Here is a 22938-nt window from a genome sequence, read left to right as displayed (position 1 = left end):
GAAAATGGACTATCACTAAAGTCAATTAGTTGGATATAAATATTCTTCAAAGTGTTTTACATAATAAAACAATAAAACAACAGCGCGACAATTCCGCCATTTTGAAAAAGTCTATGTACTACCTTTGATCTAACTTTTACGCGCGAAGACTAAGTTGGTTAGTTTACTAATTTTCCGAAATTAAGCGTTTCTTCAGAATCAATATAATTTTTTATAAACAAAAGAAACGTATTTATATTTTAAAACCCTGTTTTATCTTTAATGTTTGTGATGTTTTTGTAACTTGCGCGAAAATAAACACACCTGATAGAGATCCATATTGTTATAGCGCAAAAATCAAACCTTACGAAACAGATTATTTTTAAAGCGCGAAAATAAATACGCGCTAACATTCGTACGAATAAGATATACGCTACAATCGCAGTCCTCTTTTTTACAGGGATAGCGGCCACACTGCAAACTTCAATTTATTGGAATAAAACCACTAGTTTTCTTAAATAACGCAACCATGAAACTTCTAAAAATCTTCCCCTCTACTGATCACTTCTTTACAAGTTGGTCTCAACACAAGCGTGTGTTCAAACTGTGCAGTGTAACAACCTTTTATATCGCACAGCGGTGGATACGCATCAACGATTCCAGCGTCAACCAGATTACGTAAACCCATCAAATATTTGGTCTAAAAAAAGCATCAAATCTCTGATAAAATTATTTGAAAAAAAGAAAAAACAAAACACGACCAGCATATCTACTGGTCTTCTTTGAATTTATTTGAAGTTTTCGCGGTCCATTGCTAACCATATTTGATTCATTTCCATTCAAGAATTAAACAAATGGAGTCAAGAAGGACAAGGACAAACAAAATGTCTGTAAGCAGGTTACATGTGGCAATCAACTACAGTCAAATACACAATGATAACACCAAAAAAAAAATCATCATTTACCTGACCCAGTCTATCTAGCCATCTGCGGCAAAACGCTAAAGTTCCAAAATTTTCATTGATCACATTCAATAACTGTTTCGCTCGACTTAACCTAAACAAAAAAAATTATCCATATATTTTCAGCAACAACCTTTCCTGTTTATTACGCGGATATTAGGGTAAATTTAGATGGTAACAAAATAGCAAAGACCAGTTTTGTTAACATTGCCCAAACATATAAAATGTTTGGTCTGGGTCAAACTATTGACTTGTGACATCAACTAACGAATTACAACAATAAATTCATGGATTAAAAACGGTAAAAATTCTTTCCTATATTTTAATAAAATCCGAAATAAGATTCCAAATTATTTTACCTTAGCGGGATATGACCGACATCATAGTTCTTCATGTAGTGTGAGCATTCCATATCATCATGCACCACACCCTTACCAGTGCTTCCAAATGTTTCAATGGCGTAGAACTCATCCTCTTCCATACGAGTAGCTTCACCACCCTTCACGATGGGAACTGTTTTGCCAGAATGAATCTGATAAGGTCCAATCGAATGACCATTTAAATTTCGTATTGCTTTCACTAAAACATAAAAACATGAACACAAGACAGCAAATAAGGCTTCACAGTTACAAAGTGCCAATTTAAAACTGAAGTCCTTTATAATTTACCTTGGTATGTTTTCCCGTCAAGTTCCACTTCATAAGATTCCATCACTTCTTGTATAGCTTCACCAACGTCACAAAGTCGAACATCTATACCAGATTCCTTGGAATAACAACACAAACAGTTAGTGGAGAAATCATAAAATATGTTCAATAGGTGAAATTAAGATTTCCTCTAAATCTGCTCTGAAGTTCATGGAAAGTTTTGATGCATAAATAATTTAAAAGAAACAGTCGTGCACGTTACCAGTTACAGTGATACGGTCAAAACTGTCGGTAAAAACGGGGTAGTGTTTAACAACCCACGAAACCTTCTTGCCAGACAGTTATAAATCCACCAGTGCTAGGCACAAGTTCTAACCTTTATCTCAAATACTTTCTTCTCACATGCAAATGGGCGTGACAAGATTGTGTAAAAATATAAAAATATGGCTTACTTTTATACCAGTGTTTGTAGCGTCTTTTACAGCTTTCAAAAGGTTATCATATTTCGGATTGAATGCCACAGTGAATGCGCAGTCGATAATTCGTCCTAGGAGAAACAATAAAGGAAGATTTTTTACTCTGATATAACTTCTTAACTTTCTGGTTGGTCAAAAACTAGCTGGGAAACCTTTAGCCGCGAAAAAGTAGGAACTGTTTTTACTTTACAGCGAATCGAATATTTTGATGCAAAATCATAACAAACAAAACTGCGCATGCTCAGATACTATTCGCCGTCGAATTCGCCGTTCAATTTGCTTCGTGAAAATCCCCCTTTAGGGACTAATTCTTGCAGGAACTTTTGTTTTTTTTGTTATTTTGTACATTTCGCAAAATTTAACTCCCACCAAGTTTTTCAGATCACTTGAAGGACAAAAAATCTTCTTGGGAGTTACAATTCGTGAAAATTTATTAAAAGTGTGAAATTTTTATTAAAAGTGTGGATCCATTTATAGCAAATACAGTGGGGGTACCAAATTAGTAGCAGTTATTGCATTTGCCATAAATGTTTTGTGCATTTAAGCACGACTTTAAAATTACACAGAAAGATAAAATACGAGAGTATTTAGGAGACGTTAGCCCATGGAAAATATACAAGAATATTTCATGGTTCCTTATCACAATTAAATTACTCATATAAACTACACACACAAAATACAACTTTATTGTAAAGATCGTGTTAATAATAACACATTCTACATAGTATTATTCATTTAACACTTGCATTATTGTGTAGCTTTAATAATAGTTATATATAAGTATTCCTAGTGTGAAGTAAAATGAACCCTCGGAACGAAGTTAAAAAGTGTTTTGGACTAAATTTATAATTTTATTTTTTAATTATTACGTTAGAGTATACAGTCATTTCTACAGTGCAAATTATTTTCAGCACACAGCTCAGTACGATTCGCTTTTTTTACTAAAAAAAATTTTCTTGTAATTCTAATATTCAACATAAAACAGATACTGATCAAGATTAGTCGCCGATATGGTACCGCATAGCTTTAACTACACAACCTGTCAAAAAAACCGTAAAAAATAGAAGGAAAATTTTTCAAAAGTATAAAAAACAAATACAACCCTTAACCCTTTCTCTCGTTGTATTTGTTCGTTGCATTATTTCGACATTCCAATAACTCTCTCTCTCCCTTCTCCTTTCCATATCATTTTCCTTATTTACTTTTCTTGATTATTAAGGAAACCTTAACAATCAATATTTTACTAAAAACAAACATAGCTACCAAATAATCACTAGGAAGACAAGAGGTCTAAATACTATGGAAGCTGTCATGTGATGAGATATAAAATAAACAACCCAAGCAACTTAGTTACCATTGATGTGAGTTCCATAATCTATTTTGCATACGTCATCATACTGTAGCACAGTTTCGTCACCAGCATTTGGTGTGTAGTGAGCAGCACAGTGATTGATGGAGCAACCAGTTGGGAAAGCGAGACCTACAAAATATATTTTCAGGATAAATTTTAATGTGATACTAAAATCAGTTTATGGTTGTTATGGCTTCAACTCCAAAACACGTAATCCATTACAGCCAATTTCTTTCTTGAAGACAACGTACCTGCTTCAAGTCCTTTCTCATTTATTAACGCTCTGCTTGCAGCTTCAAGTTTTTCACTACAGTAAAGAATTACATAGATTAAGTTAACTGTCTTCTTAGCATATAGTTGCTTATTCAACGAACTGAATGATCACACACCAGGTTTCATTTAAAATAAGAACAGATTGGCTAGTCAACAATGCAACACTGATAAAAATTTACAAATTTAAAAGCGAGTGTTACTCATTCGTACGTACCAGATGTCTATCATTTTCATTCCAGGTTTTATGAACCCTCGAACATACTTTCGCACCTAAATTGAACATTTAGGTAGCTACCATAATTTAATTACATTGTAAGCACTACTTCTACAAGTATTGATCAGTGACAACACCCTTATTAAAGATGTTTGGAGATAACATTTGAATTTGAGAATATTTGAAGTAATATTCTCATCTCTTAATTCCTAACACAGCTTATTTTTATTCTACCCTATATTTTCTATATTTTTCTACCCTATATTCAGGCACACAGCCAAAGAGAAATGAGGTGTGATTCACCATGTTAAAATTATGACAAGTTGACCAAGCATGCACATGACCAGGCATCAAACACTTGATATGTTTTTTCTACATATACCAATATATAGCTAAGAAAGGTTTATTTTCTAGTTTATATTTTATTGTAATCAATAAAATGTGATAATTCAAATAAAAAATAAAAATACAAGACTTGCTGTGTATTCTGTTTCTAAACTAGAGAATTATCCATATGGTGAAATTGAGACACAACTTTACGTTTGCTAAGTTATCCCAGCAGTAAAACATTACTTCAAAAAGAGAGAAATTACACAACCTCTCTGTGCGCCTCAGCAGCCAATCTTGCTTCTTTGTATGTTTCAAGATGTGCTCTATCCAGAGCTCTTTTCTCTTCATTGGTCACGCGCCATAAGTTACTTAAAAATAATAAACAAACATTCAGCAGAAGTGAACACACTCGTTCACAGACAACAGAATGCAAGCTTTGAAGTACACATAATAATTGAGAGGGTGTGTAATGCATTACCCTCGCAAGCTTTGCCATTACTTTAGATATTTCTATTCTCTTTTAATATCCTTATAAAAAATTAGTATAGGCTTAATGAGAAAACATTGTCCTTAAGTAGATTTCATTTACATGGAGGTAATTTCTGGTGCGAGATGTCGCAGGTTAAACTCCCGGACAGGCCTAATTGCTTATTGCAAATTTGTGCATAAGACTACATTCTACTGTAAAAGGTAATAACCAATCAACTGACAATTGCTGAAAAATCTTTTGGTTGAGGTTTCTCGCGACTTGAATTTGCATGGTTGACTTGACAATTCAAGAAATAATATTCAACATTCATGTTATGAATGTTTTGAAGAAAAAACAACATTTTTTGTATTCTGTGTGATGGATATTTCACGTAAGACCATGAACAAGCTGTTGCGTAAATATTTTAGACGATTCCTTAACCAAAGATTATTGGTTATACAATGTGAAGGTAAGTTGATCAAACAACCAAGCACCATTACAAAGATGCTTTAATGGCAACAAACACATACGTTTTCTGCATACAATAATGGTTAAGCAGCAAGACCTTATGAAGGCTATTGAAATGTTTTATTTATGAGGTTTACAAAAGAATTAGACATTACTATTAGTCACATCTAAAAGAGCTTGTGTTTTTACGTGATGTTGTAAAATGATACATACTCATCCTTGTAATTTTGAATTTCTCCAACAGGATAATCCTCATTTGGAAAAAGTGCTGTAACAGGGACAGTGGGTGGATCTGTTTGTTTTGGTATTCCATTTGTACTACCTATATAGATAAAAATGCAAGTAATACCTGTGTAACATAGTAAAATCTTCTCTGAAAAACGAAAAGTATTAACATCAGCATGTTTTTTGGAATTTTGATGTTTTAACATTAACATCATTTTCAGCATCAGTATATTGGTGTGTGTATAAATTTTCAACTTAATCCGACATGGGAAAATGCTGTTTTGGTGGCATCATTGTTACGGTCAAAGCCTTGTTAATTTTCGACTTGTACTAATAAGCATCATCTTCGAGCAAAGGTTAGTTAGTACAAAATTAAAAAAAAATGTTGTAGCAGGCTGTTTGTTTGATGTATGAATATGAAAATTTCACGATTTATTAATTTTCATGTGAGGATTTCGAAAATTACATTCGTTTTGTTTAAAAAAGTTGAGAAAGAGCTGCGGCACATCAAAGATAATAAATTCGGGAAAGATGTATTTTGATATGAATAAGGTCAAAAAGTTGTATATTATATTATTTTTTTATTCACATCTTTATTCGTTTTCGGGATTAAGGCTGTTTTCCCTTCAAGCAGTTTGTTAATCGGTAAGTTAACACATATTTAACGATGCAGCTAATTTACATAGAGCTTGTGGTATCCTTCTCTTGACTGTAATTACGACTAACTATATCCAGGATTATCTTTAAATTTTGAACCTGTATTTAATTTTTTATTGTGCTTAAATTTTGGTCTTGTTTTTCTTCCCTCTTCTTGTCATGTTATGGATGGCAGATATATATCCTGCTGAGTTTAATAAAATAATTCCAGCCCTTCATATATTTTTATGTACTTTTTATGTAGTTAACTAATAATTGTTGCGGGAAGAAAAGAATAGGATAAATTAACTCCTAGCTAAAAATTAAAGCCCAGCACACTAATAAACAAATGATAAAGAAGTTTAAAACATAATGAGGGCTTTAACAAAAAAAAACAATTTAAGGATACTGCAATGGAAAGTGGGCACAACATTTTAAATCAAAATTGTCTTCTTTATAATAATTTAATTTAATGAATAAATATTAGGAACGAACTCAGCATTTGGCATGGCATATGTTTATGCCACTAAAATGGAAAGCACAAGGATTTATGACACATACTACGTGATCATACAAACTTGATCAGGTAACATACGATAAATAATAAATATTTATTATAAATATTATTATTAAGAATATCTAAAATCGACACAGACAATAATTTTATTCATTCTTTTTCAACCAGTCCAAGTATTTCCCAAAAATTTTTTGCCGTCAGGCACAAGTAATTTTTAAAGTCATTCTCAAAACGCAATTCCAAGATCAAAATCTCATAAAGACCAAGTTGTGTCCGCCGACTCGGTCACAGCTTCCCCCAATATTTTCTTTTTCTTCTTCTTGACTTTCTTTATGAGACAACTGCAAATATTACAATTTTTTCATGCCTATGCAATGTGATTATGTTGCATAAAACAGACCATATCTTTTTCAGAATTAGAGAAGACAGATTTAGATTTTTATTATGAAATATGGTAACAAAAATTAATTTTCCCCTTTGTCTCTGCCTATATCGCAGTTGTCTGTTTTTTGTTTATTTCTTTATATTCTGTATAAAATTCTGTGCATTTGATTGGTAATTGCCATGGCGCAGCAAATAGCCTATGAGCTATGGTGCAGCTTTTTGTCGCATGGTGCATCAAGTACTAAAAAACTGTTGCATCAAGTCAATAAACATGATTTTGTGCAACAATATTTTTTTGCAATTGCATAAAAAAAGAAGAAGAATATGGCAGACACCATGGTGCAATTTTATTACTCATGCAATAAAACAACATTGCATGTGTATAATAAAATTGCATGTGTATAATGAAATTGCACCCTGGCCCCAGCGCTTTAACTTTGTGAGTAACATCTCCATTTGTAAATAACCATACTTGAAGACATAATTTTTATAAAACTTATGTGCAGGTTAATCTGCGACTGCACCTAAACAAACAAGAGTGTAAACAAACAAACATTCACCACATAAAAGAATTAAAATGTTGAAAAATCTTTCTACTAACTAGTATTTTCTTTGTTCGCAGGTTTCTTCTTTTTCTTTTTCTTCTTTTTTGTTGCATTGCCCTCTTCTAAAAGCAAGCATTTATTATCAATAATATGTTAACTTTGAAATCCTTTATCATGTAAGGTCATTATGATCCATTATGTGATTCAATTCGCATATGCAAAGTACAAAGTGAGGGAGGGTAATTATTACACTGGAGGGTTGTCAGGTTAAATATTACGCCCTTAATTTACAAACAATGGAAGTAGAATTCAGCTGTAGCTAGCTCTAAGCACATTTATACTTCCATAATTAAATATATAATACAAACTCAAGTATTTAACTGATACTGTAAATAATGCTCCAAATTATCATTACATTTTTTCCGCTGATAACACGTTTCTATCGTGTCTGAGTAATTTTCGCTTTTATTCCGATGGGAATATATCCTTCTTGCTTATTGTTGACACATTTTGTTCTTTAACATTATAGCTTTAGAGTCCGTCATTTGTTTTGATTGGGTACTTATGTATATTTTATACAGAATAGCAGCGTAATAGATATCAGAAAGTTTTACGCTCCGATTTTAAGATTAAATCCAAGATACCAAGTGACCTAGACAATTCAATTACGTCAAGTTGTATGGTTATACTTATTTCAGTGTGCTTTATTAACTTGCTTGCATTGGAGAAGACGTTGTTTACTTTTTAGATAAAATAAATACAATAAATAATAAACAATAAATAGATAATAATAAATAGATAACATCTTCTGAATACTTGTGTTCTTTTAAACTACAGCCTATCACTAACTAAAATCATTCAGGCTACAGAAATACTGTTGTGCCGTTCGATTCGTAATAATAATTGTATATCGTATTAAAAAGAAGTCCAATAGTTCTTTCTCCCACACGACACAGCAGGCAATAAGTCAGCCCTGCCCTCCTGTTTGTGAGGAGAGATGTTCTGTGAAGACTCTAACAATTCAGTCTCCTATATATTTTTGCTTCATGTTAAACTGTGCCGGTCACAAGCATTTTTGAAGCATGTCATCGGCGACTTTGGCGATATACAACCTTTTGGTGCCCCTTATAAAAGGTTTTTGATGTAAATTATTTATAAGAAAGTTATTGTTTCCTTTTCGGAAAAATTATTTTTCTTCTAGGTACCATAGCCTTTACAAAATCACAACAAAGGAAATTTAAATCGATTTCGCTGTGCGGAAAAACAAAGTTTTGTGATACGACGTAATAACTACCCTCCCTCACTATATAGTGTTTCTTCTACGAATAAAACAATCCATCCTTCTTTCTCTTACCTGTATTTTCTTTAGGATCTGCATTATCATCACCACCACTGATATCACCATTTTGTTTTACCTCAGGTTTTTCATTCTCCTCATTCTCCTCATTTGTACCATTTTCTACATGTTCATCTGTAGTAGCAGCTGATAAAAAATACAATAAGATATACAACTACAAAGTAATTCTTAGTTACAGTCCACGGTTACGCGGGACTTAAAAATATTAGTGTTTGCCATCACCCAACCCGGTCAATAAAATAGCGCCAGGTGGATTTTTTTTGACCTCACAGTTACATTCTGTCTTTACCAACCAACCCTTTACCCCATCATCAGTACACTAATGATAAGGAAACCCAAAAGTTTATATTTTTTTGTTTTTAAGAAATGTCAAATAAATCGAAGACAAACTTTTTTGTATATTGTGTTTGATCACGCTATTAACACACCTGAGATGAAACAAAGAAATATTTGAAAACAAGCTGTTTTATAGTATAGGTACATGGGAAAACAAAAGAAATAAAGAAAGATAGTTGGGTCATATTATATAAGTCAATCAAATGCAATAAGAACGTATCACTTTATACAAATTTTATCTTTTTAACATAAAAAAGGACAGAGAAGTTAAAATAAGCACCCAGAACAATTATTAAAGGTAGATTGGGGAAAAAGTTAGATTAACTTCCTCCTCAAGGAAATTTTTTTTCTTTTTTTAAGGTTGTTTTAATTGAACATGAAAAATAAATGCTATATGTTCCAAGATTTTAGGTAAAAAAAGATGATAAAGGTAACAAAATAGTTCTCCTGTTACTACCAGAAACACCGAACTAGAAAGAACTCTTGTATTTAGACTGCATGAGAACCATTCTTCAGTATATTTTTTCTTATTATTTTGCTGATTTCATTGGTCCAGGTCATAAATTGTGGAAACCTGCAAACCTGCTGTGGAAACCTGAAAAGTAAAAATGGTTTTCCGATCAAAAAGTATTTTATCATTGAGAGCAAGAACATTTTCCTGATATAGAAATAATTTCTGTTTCTGTAGCTAACTTGACCAAACTGCTTAAAAAAGAATTTTCCTTATTTTCTCCAATAAATATTTTTACGCTCATTCTAAAATTTCAAGGAAGATAATGCTGAATAATAAAAAATTTGAAAATAAAATGTCCTTCGAAAGAGGGGGTTATCCTACACTGGCTAGCCAATGAATTGTGATAATTACTTATTGTTCTTTGCTCATATGATTGCTATCTGGGAATTCTTTCTTGTTTATTCTTTTGGGCGAGAATGGTCTCACTCACCCAAACACTTCTCTGAAAACAGAGACAGTCTATACATATGGAGACATCCAAGGTCAGAGCGCAATATTCACGATTCAATTAAGCTTGTCACCACAGCGATGATTAATATTTAGCTTAATAGATGAAACACATTTGCACTACACCCCCATTATTAAAATCTTGATTGATAAAAACAAACGTGGTTCAAACCTGGAAAGAATGCTAAAAATTGTAACTGGAAGGATAATTAGCTAACACGAACTGCTTCACAAAGTAAAAACGAAAAGTAACTTTTTTGAGTTTGTTGGTCATCCGACCATGAAGAAAAGTGAAATAATGTACAATTCCTTCACGTCTTGAGTTTGTTAAAAAATGAGAAATACCATGCCCATGGTCAAATCCACTCTGTTTATTTATTTCATTTTAATTCTGGAATTCAGATTAACATACTTGAACTTTTCTGATCATTTAAAACAAAAATACGAACTAAAGACAACTGCCTCTATTTAAAGCTACACTTTTGATGTTTCATGAAGAACATTTTATGACGATCACCCAACTGTAGTAAAATGTTTCACTACAGTTGCATATTACTATCAAACTCTTTATGAACTTTAAATTAAAATAAATTTCAATGTTATTGAAAATGTCCTATCTTACATAATTTTTGCTTATAAATCCAAATATGCCACTTATTCTCCTCAAAAGTTTTTTTGTTTTTTTATTTTAAAATTAGTGGAATTTTTTTGAAAAAGAATTGGGCAAACTTCACAAATATTTGGCGTTAGAGTCTGCCGACCAACCCTGTTTTCAGATAGCAATTTTTGCATTTAGAGTAGGAAGAACAGGGTGAAGGGTCTCTCTTTAACCTTAGTTTAAAGGGGCAATTGTGAAAGTCCCATGAAATGCCACATAGTTATGGTGTCACTTTTAAAACCATCAAGTCTGGTCTGTGAACGGTTGGCGCTAGGAAGGGCATCCAGCTGTAAAACAATGCCAAAACTGTTTATTAGTGGCGGTAAGAACAGTTGATCAGATAAACTGCGTAAACAGGGCTGGAACTCTAAGGAGTGAAGGTGTCGCGCACTGTAGGACAGATGTCAGGTGTAAGCATCGTCAGACCGTTACCCAGCTATCACATCACAAGGTAGATAACACTAGGTTGAGGATGTCTAGTGCAAATGTTGGTACTCTAAGAGGTAGAGCAGGGGAAGTAATTGAAATGTTAGAATGTAGATCTGTTGATATGTGTTGTGTTCAGGAAGTCAGGTGGAGAGGAGCTTCGGTGAGATTTTTGGAAGGTAGGATGCAAGGTATAAGCTTTTTTGGATTGGTAATAGTGATGGATATGGAGGAGTTGCAGAGAAGTGGGTGAAAAAAGTAATAGATGTTATGCGTGTTAATAGTAGTATTATAGTGATAAAGTTTTTGATAGGTAATAGGATTGCCACTTTATGCTCCATGTGGACTAAGTGAGGAAGATAAAGATAAGTTTTAAGATGAGTTAATAGCAGTCACAACAAAGTTTGGAGACACTGAACTTGTCATGGTGGGGGGAGACTTTAATGGTCATATTGGGAAGTCATCTGAACGTTATAGAGGTGTGCATGGCGGCTATGGATTTGAGAGCAGAAATAAGGGATCGTCTCAAACTGTTCGTATGTTTCTTCCGTATAATTATACGAACGCTACGAAGTACTTCGTTTCATGAAACAAATGTCATACGAAGTGCTTCGTTTAAATTAAAAAATGAAAACAAAGTTTATACAAACTTTTTTAATATATGATACAAACTTAAATGAAGTTTTTTTATCGTACAGAATGAAATGATACGAACTTTGACTTCTTTGAAAAGACTAGTAAAATTGCATATTCATAGGTTCAATCTACACAACCTATGGTGATCTTTTCGCTTTATACAATCCCGTTTTCATGATTTTTAAACGATCTATGGCGATCTTTTCGTTTTCTATGATCCCGTTTTCATGATTTTTAAATGATCTACGATCATCTTTTCGTTAACTTTATACGAACTTGTAATTTTGATGATACGAAAAAGTTTGTATTAAAAATAAAATGATACGAAAGATTTAATAAATTGATAAAAAAATTTAAATACGAATTATACGAACTACGTACAAACATTTTGAGACGGTCCCTAAGGAAGGGGAGAGATTGCTTGAGTTTGGAATGGCAACAGGCATGGTGGTTTGCAACACATCATTCAGTAAGAGACAAAGTAGGCTGATAACATATAAGTCAGGTGGCTGTAAGACACAGATAGATTACTTCCTGGTTAGAAAGTCAGACAAGAAAGTGGTGAAGGACGTGAAAGTTATATCGGGGGAAGAGTGTGTTTCCCAGCATATGATCAGTGTGATAGTGACAATGTTGAAAGTACTTGGACTACTTTGAAGAATTGTCTTCTAGAAGTTTTTGATGATACCTGTGGGTGGACGAAATACCAGACATAGACAGACCTGGTGGTGGAATAATGAGGTTGACCAGTGTACAGTACAAGCCAGATGTAAGCGTACACGTACGCTCAACTTGCAAAAATAATTGCTCTCATTAAATTGCGCAAAAATATTTGCTTCATGTTAAAAACAAAAGCTTAGCAAAAAAAATATTGTTTAAAAACAATACTCTGCGCGAGAATAAATTAAATGCGAAGGCCATTGAATTTTGATTTTTTTTAACAACGAAACTAATTATAGTAACGCAATTTTAATCTCGATTTATTTAAAAAACACAAGCTCTTTTAAAAAACAACAAATCCAATGATCTAAATATTAAAAAAAAAACTAATGCTACTTTTAAAACTTTTTGTAATAGTTCTTTATCCTCCAAACATATTTTTCAACATGCGAAACTTGTAAAAGTTCTTTTAATAAAAAGCAACGTTTAGCAACGCAAACGGAAAAACCCTACGTTCGGGACTTTTCCCTTCACGATAGGATTTCGAAAACAAATTAAATTTTAATACCGAAGAAAGAAAAAATCTAAAAATATAACTTTTGACGTTTTATAGTATCATGCTACATTTTATTGTTAAAAACATTGTCTTTGTTTTTTCTAGCGCGCAACAGCTCTATCTCTTAAAAGATTGAAACAAAGCATCTCGCTGTCTATTTAGTTTTCGCGCAAATCTTTGATTTTATAAAACTATCAAACAATGGCTCGCCGTGTCACATTGATAGAGTTGATAACATTTTAAATACTTAAAACACTCTCTAACGAAGCTTTCCTATCGCCGTTCTTCGTTCTTTAACTTTTTAAACAATCATTTTATAGCCACTCTTCGTTATTAAACTTTTAAAATTTGATATAACGAAGCTTTTCTATCGCCGTTCTTCGTTCTTAAACTTTTAAAATGCGATCTAAAAAAAACATTTCTGTCGACGCTTTTCGTTTTAAAGCTTTTCAAATGCAATCTAAAAAACATTTCTATCGCTGTTTTTTGTTTTTAAACCTTTAAAGTGCGATCTAAAAAAACATTTCTATTGCCGTTTTTTGTTTTTAAACTTTTAAAATGCGATCTAAAAAAACATTTCTATCTGCGTTTTTCATTTTTAAACTTTTAAAATGCAATCTAAAAAAACATTTCTATTGGCGTTTTTCGTTTTTAAACTTTTAAAATGCGACCTAAAAAAACATTTCTATCGCTGTTTTTCGTTTTTAAACCTTTAAAATGTGATCTAAAAAAACATTTCTATCGCCGCTTTTCGTTCTTAAATTTTGAAAAGGCGATCTAAAAAAACATTTCTATCGTCGCTTTTCGTTCTTAAACTTCTAAAACACGATCCAAAAAAGCTTTTCTATCAAAATTAAAGTTTTAATCTTTGTTAAAATATAATAATTTCTATCGCTTAAAAGCTTTATTTAACCCGCGCAACCAACAATGCCTTCTCCCTAGTTTATTTACTTTCCACGCAAAACTTTTATGTAATAAAAATATCAAACAATGGCTCTTCGGGTCACATTGATAGAGTTGGGAATAGTTATGTTAAGACTATTAAACAATAGTTGCGCGCAGTTATAATAACCTATTTTTTCTTCAATAATCTTTTGTTTATTACGCACAAGTTAATGACTTACAAGACTCGCAAGATAATTAATAAGAACAAAAGACAAACAACTATCCTATTATTATCATGCTTTGCTTTAAAATTCTAGCCGTGAGTACTGAGAACTAGTTAGGCTTCAAATCAACGAGGCGCACAAGTTCTCATTAAATATCAGTGCAATGAACGAACCTATTTTTAGGACTCAAATGACTCTAACAACAAATATTTATGACTTACCTTAAAAGAACATAGTTAAAATACAAAGGGGTGCCCATAAGCCAGATACGCCGTAAAAACTGCAGGCGTTTTCAGGTGAGTTTGGGGTTTTGAAGAAAACCTGCGTAGACCCGAACAATGCCCCCCAAAAAACACTCAAAGATTCATCACAAATGATTCAAAAAACAATAAAAATTAAAATAAAATTACTATGTGGTAGCAAAGTTTTTGTTTTTGATAAGATTTACTTGGTAAATAACTTATATAAAACTTCATTAACTACTTTCTCCTTTAGCGCCTTTTTTCAACAGTCGGCAGCATGGTATGTTATAAAGAATTAAATTTAGGGAATGCCCTGGGCAATTTCATGAAAGTGCAGGCAGTTCCTGACGATGACAGCCATTTTAATTCGAAAAGTCACCCACACTCGCCCTTATAAATGCGGGCGTTTGCGGCTGGACACCCTCTTGTTAAAATTTAATACACTCAATCAGTGCCGTGTTTTTCCTGCACACGCATCACATAACATTACGTAATGCTATCCTAAAAAGATGTGGGCGCAGAAATGGAGGTAACAAAAACCTTAGTGCACGAAAAAACAAGGTTAGCATCATCATCATCATCATCATTCTTGGCTTAACGTCCGTTTTCCATGCTAGCATGGGTTGGACGGGGTATATTAATGACCCTCTTCCAAACTGATCTAGACTGTGTTAGATCTAAACTCAACTTCTCTCTATCAAGTCTGTCCTTTTAACCTTCTGCCAAGTCTTTCTCGATCTGCCTCTGGGCTTTGCCCAAGGAACTATCAAGTCTCTACACTTTCTTACCCAATTATCCTCCTCCATTCTTTTCAAGTGCCCCAGCCAATTCAATCTTCTTATCTGGATAACATCTTTAATTCTACAGAGACTTAGCCTGCTTCTTAGCTCATCTGAACTCTTTCTGTCTCTCAGACTGGCATTACACATCCACCTAACCATTCTCATATCATTCCTTTCTAAACGGTCAAGATCTTCCTGCTTCACTGCCCATGTCTCACTACCGTACAACATAACACTTCTTACACAGGCCTCATACAACCTACCTTTTACCACAATTGACAGGACTCTGCTAGTCAATAAAGGAAGTAACTCTCTAAACTTTTTCCAAGCAGAACCTATCCTGCAAGTAACACTTCTTCCAACACCCCCTTTACTGCCCAACATATCACCTAAGTAACAGAAGTTCTTAACTATCTCTAATGAGCCACTGTTGTACATCATTAAAGCTGGAAATACTTCATTCTCTATAATCTCACCTTTGCAACGCTTGCATACAAACTGTATGTCAGCTCTTAACCTTCCACTAATACTACTGCACTTCTTATGTACCCAATGCTTGCAAGTCTGACAAAAAATTGAGTTACTACCAACCCCTTTCCTGCAAACTCCACAAGGCCACTTTCCAACTACAAGGTCACACTTGGCTGCAATGCTACTTATCATGACTTTAGACTTTGCTGTGTTTACCTTCAGCCCTTTCTCTTCTAGTCCTTTCTTCCACTTCTCAAACTTTTCAACTAATTCTTCCATCGACTCTGCTATGAGAACCAAATCATCTGCATACAATAACTCCCATGGACAACCTGTTCTGAACTCCATCAACAGCGCTTTTAAGACTAGAACAAACAACAAAGGACTAAGTACAGAACCCTGATGTACACCAACATTTACACTAAATTCATCACTAAGTGAATCGTTAATCCTGACACGACTTCTAGCATTGATGTACATAGACTGTACCATCATAACTAGCCACTTATCCAAACCTAATTTTCTCATAGCCCACCAAATAACTTTCATGGCACTCTATCAAAAGCTTTCTCTAAATCTACAAAGGCAAAATAGAGATTCTTTCTCTTTCCTAAATACTTTTCCTGAAGCTGTTTGTGTACAAATATTGCATCTGTAGTACCACACCCTGGAACAAAACCAAATTGCATCTTATCTATATATATTCTTTCTCTAAGTAACTTATCAATCACTCTTTCAATAACTTTCATTACTTGATCAACCAACTTCAAACATCTATAGTTACCCCATTTCTAATGCATCACCCTTGCCATTGAAACAATTCACTATTACACTCAACTGGCACTCACTCGGAATAGCACCATCCTTTATAATCTGATTAGCAAGACTTGTAATAAGCTCAGCTCCAATATATCCAGATGCTTTTACCATCTCTGCAACAATACCTGATACTCCTGCAGCCTTGCCAATCTTCAATTTCCTAATAGCCTCCACTACCCATTCTGTCTTGATCTGCATAGCTGGCCCTTCTACAACATCATCATCAGACAAATTATCCTCGTCCCAATCAAACTCAGTGTTAAGCAACCTCTGATAATGATTCTTCCAAGCTACCCTTTTCTCCTCCTCTGTGCCAGCCAAAACACCTTTATCATTACGTATACACTTCTCACCTACAACATCTTGATTAGTCTTCTTCATTTGCTTTGCTATCTTGAATACCTCATTGCGCTGGTCTTCCCTTCTTAACACATCTGAAAATCTGTTTCTCTCTGCTGCTGATTTTGCCTTATACACTGCTGTACGAGCGCGATGTTTAGCTTCTAAGTAAATATTTTTACTACCACCTGACTTCCATTCTTTCCAAAGTTTCCTCTTTTCCTTTATACACTGGTCAACCTCTTTATTCCACCACCAGGTCTGTCTATGTCTAGCTGGTCCTGAACTTTTTCACTAAATTGTCTTGCTACAATCTCTTCCTTCAGCTTCCAGACTTTTTGACGGGCCTGTACTTTCCCTTGGCTTCTTTAACACTCTTCAAGATAATATCACAAACCAGCAACCTATGCTGGGAAACAAACTCTTCCCCCGATATAACTTTCACGTCCTTCACCACTTTCTTGTCTGACTTTCTAACCAGGAAGTAATCTATCTGTGTCTTACAACCACCTGACTCATATGTTATCAGCCTAATCTGTCTCTTACTGAATGATGTGTTGCAAACCACCATGTCCGTTGCCATTCCAAACTCAGGCAATCTCTCCCCTTCCTTATTTCTGCTCCCAAATCCATAGCCTCCATGCACACTTCTATAACCTTCAAATGACTTCCCAACATGACCATTAAAGTCACCACCCACCATGACAAGTTCAGTGTCTCCAAACTTTGATGTGACTGCTATTAACTCATCATAAAACTTATCTTTATCTTCCTCACTGGGTCCACACTATGGAGCATAAACTGACAGAAAAGTGACAATCCTATTACCTATCAAAAACTTTATCACTATAATACGACTATTAACACGCATAACATCTATTACTTTTTCTACCCACTTCTCTGCAACGAATATGCCAACTCCTCCATATCCATCACTATTACCAATCCAAAAAAGCTTATACCTTGCCCTCCTACCTTCCACAAATCTCATTGAAGCTCCTCTCCACCTGACTTCCTGAACACAACACATATCAACAGATCTACGTTCTAACATTTCAACTACTTCACCTGCTCTACCTCTCAGAGTAACAACATTTACACTAGCCATGCTCAACCTAGTGTTATCTACCTTGTGATGTGATAGCTGGGTCTGACGATGCTCACACCTGACCTGTGTCCTACCGTGCGCGACACCTTCAGTTCCAGCCCAGTTTACGCAGTTTGTCTGATCAACTGAAGAGGGTCATTAATATACCCCGTCCAACCCATGCTAGTATGGAAAACGGACGTTAAGCCCCAAAAAAAAAACTATTCTTACTGCCATTAATAAAGAGTTTTGGCATTGTTTTACAGCTGGATGCCTTTCCTAGCGCCAACCGTTCATAGACCAGACTGGGTGTTTTTTAAAGTGACACCATCACTATGTGGCATTTCATGGGACTTTCACAATCGCCCCTTTAAACTAAGGTATGGTGGAGGACGTTCAACTCTTCTCTTGTCTCTTAAAGAGACCCTTCACCCTAGCAGAGCAAAAAATAAAAAAGATCGACTAACAGCTGTGTTATAGGTGCATGAACAGCCAATACCCCTTGGAAAAAGAGACTGAATGTTTGATTCACAGGGTTTATGTAATTATTTTGTGCTCATGCAAAGCACCTTTCATTAAGGCGGAATTTTCACTGTGAAATCACTTTTTAATTTTCATCACAAAATAAATTATATAGGATCCAAATTCATTATTTACATTAGTTAACCGCATTCTGATTGATCAAAAACTAGCAGGGAAACCTTTAGCTGCGAAAAAGTAGGAATTGTTTCTACTTTTCAGCAAAGCAAATATTTTAATGCAAAATTAAAACAAACAAAATTGCGCATGCTCAGATACAATTCACCATCGCATTTGCTTTGTGAAAATCCCCTTTCACGGGCACATGTGTTGAGTCAGCTCTATGTTAAAATTTGTCTTTATGTTTTGTCTGCCATGTTTGTTCCGTAATTTATTCAACTATTGTGTTGTCAAGTGTAGTTACCCAAGTGTATTTAGTGTAATAATTTAATCACCTGTTTGTGTCGTTGTGTTAATTAAATGTCAATTTGAGCAATGTTATAAAATTTAATTGTAAAGTATACTCTATAGGGAACTTATATTTATTTATTTAAAAGCAGATTTTTCAGTTCACTTGTTCACTGGAAGTCACTGAGGTGATCGCATCTTTTTTCAATGTCAAGAAAGTTTAAATAATCTTTCAGAATTTCAATTTTTTTTATTCAACAAGTCTATTTAACTTCTTATCAAGTTTATTATCAAAGCTCTTACACTTGGCAAGCTGGTAAGCATTATATAGTTTATAATTGTTATATTTCCTTAGTCATTTTTTTCACTACATACATTTTTCTTATACATTGTAGTTTGAACACGTCGTTACAAGCAAGAGTGTGAGCGAAACTTGTCTTTTTTTGGTTAACCATAAATTCAAACAGCAGTCGATTGTTTGTTAATGAGGCGTAGTGAAAGGATCGCCAATAAAATTTGTATTGACTACAAATCATTACATGCTACTGGAGCTATAAATCAAATTTCTTCTCAAGTTTAAGATACTCCAGTAGATGGAAAAATTGTAGTAATGGCATCCAAAGACACTAGTATCAGCAAAAACCCAGTTATTCAACTATCAGACCCAGTTATTCAACTATCAATCGATGAATCAATACTAGCTGATGACATTGACGATTTTGTGGATGAAAACCAGTCAGGATATTACGGCGAATCAATTGAAGATATAGATTCGAATATCAAGCAAATAGAAAATTTACGCACCCAGTATAGGCGAAAACACAGGGAGCTATCAGCAAACTTGAAGGAACGTATGGTAAATCATATACTCTCAAAATCGAAATCATGAAGAGTTTCGTTATGATGAAGAGAGAGCGTCAACAGAGATTACGAGAGAGACAAAATCTTGGCAACATAGAATCATCAGAAAGAAAAAATGTAGTTCCTTGTCAATGAAACCATTCAGTTAATTTCGTATTTACAGAAATCTTTCACATCATCCCTGTCCACCTTAAATGATAAGGAAATCAAAAAGAGGAAAGAGGATTTGCCGGAGCAGTTAAGCCAGATGGAAACATTAAGAACATCCTTTAAAGAAATGATCGAAAACGCGAAAGGGAAGGATGAAGGTAATTTAGATGATCTAAATAAAAGGCATGACAAACTTGTTGAACTCAAAAACTGTTACATCAAAACCCTTAATCAGGAATATCAGGATAGGGAACTTTTAAAAGTAGAAAAGTTTAACTCGTCAACTTTGAATATAAAATTACCTATATTTAAAGGTTATGGCAGTGTTTGTGATATATATACATTTCAAACTAACTTCGAAAAATTGTACCTAAGATCCACACCTAATGCTGTTCTACCAGATCTTCTGAAGAATAATTTTTTAGAACACCCAGTGTTGACACTGTGGTGAGAAATGTAACTAATATAAATGAGATCTGGAGGAGACTTAAAGATGCATATGGAGATCAGAAAACGCTACTATCAAAGAAATTGGCAAAGTTGAATAAAACTGGACTGAAGCACAAGGATTCAGAAAAGGTGGTTGAAGGACTTAGCCACATTGTCAACATCATGAAGGATCTGATACACTTAGCGAAGTGTCACAGAATTGAAAATGAGTTATTCTATGGTGATGGTCTGGAAAGGATCTATAAATTGATCGATGATAACAGAGTGACCAGGTGGTTGACTGCTAGTTATGATGATGATTCAGTAGGAGAAAGTAAGTGGCATAAACTCATCACATTCTTGGAAAAAGAAATCGAAGTTTATCAACAGAAAGCCCTACTTCAAAATACCAAACTAGAACCAAGAAAAGTTCCATCAAAATATGGTAACCAACAGTCGCATTATACTGGAAAGAATGATCAAAATCTCACCGATTTTAATGAGGTACCAAATTCTTGTTTTATCTGTAATCAACCTGATCATATGATTACCAATGGTCCCGGAGGCACAAAAATTGTACAGTATTTTGTTTGTGAACGCTTTGTCAATATGTCAGCAGCTGAACGATTTTCAGTGCTGAGATCTAAAGGCCTCTGTTTTCAGTGTCTTTTTCCAGGTGCAGCAATGAATAGAGGCAACCACAAAGAAGGTCATTGTCAAAGGGACTTTATTTGTAAGCATCCTTCGCATGATAAGTACCCAAGAAAGAAACATATTCTTGTGTGTGAAGAACACAAGGAAAACGAAGAAAATCAAGATGTACTCGACATCTGCAAAATCCGATGTATTTTGAGACAATATCAAGTCGGATTACCTTCTTATGCAAAGGATACCACAAAGGATGCTACAAATCAACGTTAATCAAGGAAAAGGAAGACAATAAAGTAATCTATATGCTACAAACAATCGAGATTGATAATCACCAATACTCAATGTTCTACGATACAGGATGTGGTGATTTTATAAGCAGACTCAATGCTGTTCATAAGCTTGGACAAAGTGCAGTTCTAGAGTGTACTGGACCGATAACCCATGGTGGAGTCGGAGGTATCATGACATGACAAAAACACCTCATGGAATATATAGTGTCAGACCGCCACTTGCTAATGGAGGAGATGCTGTGATGTCAGGATTATGCATGGAACAAATAACAGCAACGTTCCCAAAATACCCACTTGGTGGAAGAGTAGAGTCTGATATTAAAGAATCATACCGTCAATCAGGAAATGATGTAAGAAACTTACCTTCTTTGTTACCATTCGTCGGTGGAGAAACAGACTTCATGCTGGGAGTTAAATACCTACAATACTTTCCTGAATCAGTATACCAGATGCCATCCAGAGAGGTTGAGACGATAAAATTAGACGAGTTCTTGTTAAATATCGAAATAACAATGAAAACGTTGATCACGAAACCCATCACTCAGTTAGAAACTTGATTGTTATTCATCAAATTGACGAATTGAATTTGTACAAGGAACTATACAAAGCTGCACAGTATTGCGATTAAGTTATTGTTCAAAATAAAGTAAAATTTTTATAATCGTTGGGGAGTGTTGAGTCAGCTCTATGTTAAAATTTGTCTTTATGTTTGTCTGCCATGTTTCTTCTGTAATTTATTTAACCATTGTGTTGTCAAGTGTAGTTACCCAAATTGCGCATGCTTAGATACAATTCACCATCGCATTTGGTTTGTGAAAATCCCCCTTTAGGTCTGTTATGGCTCAAATTAGAGAGTTAAGATGGCTTTCTAAAAGCATAGATTAGATGTCAACTTTGCGTAATCTGCTTCTGAAAATTACTTTGTTAAACAAGCATAAAAGTGACTACAAAGATTGCGCCTAGATGTTGTGGTCGGAGCAGTATGAGAAGAAAGAGGTCAAGCTTTGAATGCATGTTTTATTTATGCTAATGTTACAGTATAGCATGGTTAAAACATATTGTGAAAGAATGTTGAAACAAAAAAGTGCATGCATGCCCATTGTTCTCAAAATAAAATCAAAACAACTACGTACACAAAAAGTGGTCTATACACCAGAAATGAGCAAACAACTTAAACTGTAAAAAGGTGTGATGTTTATTGGTGGGTTTGAATTAGGACTTTTCTCTGATACATTCGTTTGCGTCTAAGCTTTGAGAGAAACTCAATTTAATACCCTTTAAGAATGCTTAGTTAATTAGTCTAGCTAGGAGGCTGATATTGACTGATTAAAAAATAAAAGTTTCAAAACTTTAAAATTGTTTCTTTTAAGAAAAAAAGACAATTCAGCTTAAAATGATATAAATACGTAGTATACCTTTTTTCTTCTTCTTTTTCTTCTTCTTTTTTTGAGCAGAAGCAGCGTCATTAGTAGGCTCCTCAATCTTATCCAAAACTACTTCGTCTGTGTCGGCCATGTTGTTTATAATAGAAGCACGTGCACCGTGCAAAACAAAACTGTCAAAAATTTTGCAAGTGACAGAATTGAAGGACCAACGAAGTTTAGGTATCTGTTGACGTTATTTTGGTATAACTGTCATGGTAGAATTTATACTAAAATTTTACGTTAGAAATTTTATTTGGATGTCTTTATTATATCAAGTTTGATATCTGGGAA

At 34.1% G+C, this 22938-nt stretch overlaps 1 protein-coding gene across 1 annotated transcript; it reads right to left on the bottom strand.

The window, feature by feature from the left end:
• Positions 1-16: 16 nt before the first annotated feature.
• Positions 17-22778, bottom strand: LOC130626174 (uncharacterized). The gene is made up of 13 exons (XM_057441280.1): positions 22639-22778; positions 8831-8959; positions 7533-7598; positions 5383-5491; positions 4501-4600; positions 3903-3958; positions 3667-3722; positions 3419-3544; positions 2041-2135; positions 1610-1706; positions 1301-1520; positions 945-1035; positions 17-679 (listed from the first exon to the last, which is right to left on the bottom strand). Exons 1-13 carry the CDS (start codon positions 22736-22738, stop codon positions 518-520), a joined length of 1407 nt encoding a protein of 468 aa, XP_057297263.1. The 5' UTR covers positions 22739-22778; the 3' UTR covers positions 17-517.
• Between the last annotated feature and the right edge of the window lie 160 nt (positions 22779-22938).

The sequence above is a fragment of the Hydractinia symbiolongicarpus genome, chromosome 14 (genome assembly GCF_029227915.1).
Source record: "Hydractinia symbiolongicarpus strain clone_291-10 chromosome 14, HSymV2.1, whole genome shotgun sequence".
NCBI lineage: Eukaryota > Metazoa > Cnidaria > Hydrozoa > Anthoathecata > Hydractiniidae > Hydractinia > Hydractinia symbiolongicarpus.
Note: the sequence above shows the minus strand (reverse complement) of the source record. Positions and strands in the feature narration are given on the sequence as shown.

What these genes read in the sequence shown, in the direction of transcription:
- LOC130626174 (XM_057441280.1), bottom strand. Translation starts at nt 22,738, where the DNA reads ATGGCCGACACAGACGAAGTAGTTTTGGATAAGATTGAGGAGCCTACT. An exon ending in TGCGAACAAAGAAAATACTA is followed by an intron (nt 5,492 to 7,532) that starts GTTAGTAGAAAG and finishes TTATCTATATAG; the next exon opens with GTAGTACAAATGGAATACCA. An exon ending in ATTCAAAATTACAAGGATGA is followed by an intron (nt 4,601 to 5,382) that starts GTATGTATCATT and finishes ATTATTTTTAAG; the next exon opens with TAACTTATGGCGCGTGACCA.